At 39.6% G+C, this 3411-nt stretch overlaps 1 protein-coding gene across 1 annotated transcript; it reads left to right on the top strand.

Moving 5' to 3' along the window:
* Window positions 1–652: 652 nt before the first annotated feature.
* Window positions 653–1594, top strand: LOC102488666 (olfactory receptor 6M1). Its single transcript, XM_006150926.1, has one exon. It carries the CDS (start codon window positions 653–655, stop codon window positions 1592–1594), a length of 942 nt encoding a protein of 313 aa, XP_006150988.1.
* Window positions 1595–3411: the final 1817 nt, after the last annotated feature.

Here is a 3411-nt window from a genome sequence, read left to right as displayed (position 1 = left end):
GTTTATCATCTGAGCACAGGAACAGTAGGGAGATAGGAAAATGCTGGCTATTTTCCTGACACCAAGACCTTATTTCAATAGATAGAATTCTTTGGAGTTCCTTGATGACCTAAAAGAATGTTAAACATTACCTAGAAAAAATATGTAAATAGAGTAAACTTCTCTTATAAATTATAATCTTCTCTTTTGTATCCTAGACTTTTCCGCTCTCCTGCCTCTAAGCACCAAACCTAATCTATGAGGCATTTTGGTGTTTGGGTCTCCTCCCAAGCCCAGAATTAATATTTTAGCAATCAGTTATCCAGAGTTACACAGATCCCAGCTAATTAGGAGCAGTCAAACGCACCATGAAAGCTCGGGTTATGGGAGACGTTTGAAAATGAAAATGCAGAACCATGGAGATAATTTAATTCAACCAAAAAAATGTAAACATGAGACTACCAAGGTTATAAGTTATGTCATTTATTCAAAGTTGCACATTTATTAGCGTTAGAAGCAGAAGGAGAACAAATCACTCTTGATTGCTGATACAAAACTTTTTCAACTTCACTTTTACCCAGATGTTGAAAGTTGAAAATGTATTTAAGCTGCTTTCATCTCTGTCTTATTTTTACAGAGATGTGCTGTCCACCAGACATTGCATGCAATAGACATGCAAAATCAGACCATAGTAGCTGAGTTTACCCTGACTGCCTTTCCTGTTCTTCAGAAGCTTCAGATTTTCCTTTTTGTGGTCCTCTTGTTTACTTACATGCTTACTCTAACTGGAAATACGGTCATCATTTCCCTAATATGGGCTGATAATCGCCTCCAAACACCAATGTACTTCTTCCTCAGTAATCTGTCATTTTTGGACATCTTATACACTACCTCGGTTACCCCAAAGCTCTTGTCCTGTTTCCTAGTGGACAGGAAGACCATATCCTTTGCTAGCTGCATCACTCAAACATACTTCTTTTTTTTCTTGGGGACGGTGGAATTTATCCTTTTGGCGGTGATGTCCTTTGACCGCTATGTGGCCATCTGTAACCCCCTGCGCTATACCATCATCATGAACAACAGAGTGTGCCTCCTATTGGTCCTGGGCTGCTGGATGGGAGCCTTCCTTTCAGTGCTGTGCCCAACAATTGTGGTGTCCAGATTGCCTTTCTGTCATAAGGAAATTAGTCACTTTTTCTGTGACATTGCCCCTTTGCTGCAGATGGCCTGTGTTGACACTCACTTCATCGAGATGATTAACTTTCTCTTGTCTTCCCTGGTGCTCCTGACCTCACTGGTGCTCACCACTGTGTCCTATAGCTACATCATTGCCACCATCCTGCGCATCCCCTCTGCCCAAGGACGTCAGAAGGCCTTCTCCACCTGTGCTTCTCACATCACCGTCGTCTCCATTGCCTATGGGAGCAACATCTTCATGTATGTTAGGCCTAACCAGAGCTATTCACTGGATTTTGACAAGGTGACAGCTGTCCTCACCACCATGGTGACCCCTCTTCTTAATCCCTTCATTTATAGTCTAAGAAATGAAAAGGTAAAAGAAGTCTTGAAAGAAGCAATGAGCAAAATTATGTCCTTACTGCAAAGGAAAACTTGAAACTTTAACGAAGTCTATTTCCTCATAATTGTCATTTTCAACTTTTTCACTCAGTGTGGAGAAAGGTTTGCTTGAAGACCAGAAAAACCAAAGTGGGAAGAGATGCATAGGCTACATACCACAACAGGCAAAGTGTTGTAGTCAAAGTCCAGGATCTGGGACAGTTCATCCATACAGAAAATACCATTCTCTGAACTCTGTTATTGGAGTGACTCATATGCAAACTCCCTCTCTCAGGGGCTGATGAAAAATATTAAACTGAAATCGGGACATCTGAATTTTTAAATATGGCTCTTTGTTTTGTTATCAGGTGACACTTAGCCTGTATAAAGTTTACCCTCTCTTCTGTATAGCACTAAAAACCGTTGTGTTTTTCCTTTTTCTTTTTACTATTGTAGATGTAGCCAAAATAGTCAAAGAAATTGAACCACATATAATGAAAAACACTTCTTACTGGACCTTTTCAAGATGTTGGAAGATGATCAGTTTCACCAATGACAAGTACTGTAAATTATAACAAGGAAGAAGACTCACAAGAGTTTGTGCAGTATACTTGCACAGATAGATAGATAGATAGATATAGATATAGATAGATAGATAGATATCGATATATCATGGAGTCCTCTTAACAACTTCAAAAAGTCGATACTATTTTCATTTTACAAATGAAAAATTTAAGGTTCTCAGAGGGTAAGCATGTTGCCCTGAATTACACTGTTGGTATGTGAAATAAATTTAGAGTATGAAAATTCCAGTCTCTCCTAACATGCCACTATATCAGAAAATACGTAAAAAGAAAAAACTTCAGAGGAAGAAATAAAAGCCTGAAAGTTACCCACTGTCTTAAACCTTTTATTTCTTCATCTGTAAAAATGAGCCAGTGACCTTGGTAACTTAAGTGATGTAATAAATATGAAATTGACATCATAATGCTGGGGGCATGGGAAGCATTTAAGAAATGGAAATCAAAGGTGAATCTGAACATTATTAATCTTTTATCTCCCTTCTTCCTGCAAGGTTTTAGAATTTTTCCTGCATTTTTAAATTTTATTTTATTTTTTTAGATTTTTGTCAATGGGGGCACATGTGCTCTCAGGAGAGAGACACAGAGAGACAGAGAGTGACAGAAAGTGAGTAATCACCTCCCAGGGGAGATGACCATGCCACAATCCCTTATCCTCCAGTCTCCTCTCAGCATCTTGGACACGCACTCACACACGCCTGGCAAGAGTCTAAGCCACAGGGTCTGGAACTCCAACCACAGTCGACTACATGGGAATTCAGCGACATAGCCACTACGTTAACTGCTGTTCCCCCACACTCTAATCTTTGAAACCTGTGTTACTTTATATGGCAAAGAGATTTTGAGGATGTGATTGAGTTAAATATCTTGTGATAGTGAGATTGTCCTGGATTATCCAGGTGGACCTTACGTTTAATTCCAAATGTCATATAGGAAACATGTAGGAGACCAGCAGATGACATAATGGTTATGTAGCTGGACTCCCACGTATTTGAGTATGATTCAAATCCAGGATCCAGCTGCTTAAAACTCATGACAGGTATGCGTGCATGAATGCCCAAAATCCTGAGAAGAGAATGGAGGAGAAGGGATTATGATGTGGCAATGGCCCTGGTGGTGTTTTCTCATTTTCTGTCTCTCTGTCTCTCTGGTGAGCACACACACCCTCTAGCAAAAATCTCTCTTAAAAAAAGAAAAAAAAACTTGCAGAAGATTTTACTACCCAATGCAGGGTGATGTGACCCAAAAAATATGCTTCTAAAAGCTGGAAAAGAGAAGAAGGGAGGTCTTTCCC

The sequence above is a fragment of the Tupaia chinensis genome, unplaced genomic scaffold (genome assembly GCF_000334495.1).
Source record: "Tupaia chinensis unplaced genomic scaffold, TupChi_1.0 Scaffold000310_1, whole genome shotgun sequence".
Classification (NCBI taxonomy): domain Eukaryota; kingdom Metazoa; phylum Chordata; class Mammalia; order Scandentia; family Tupaiidae; genus Tupaia; species Tupaia belangeri.
Note: the sequence above shows the minus strand (reverse complement) of the source record. Positions and strands in the feature narration are given on the sequence as shown.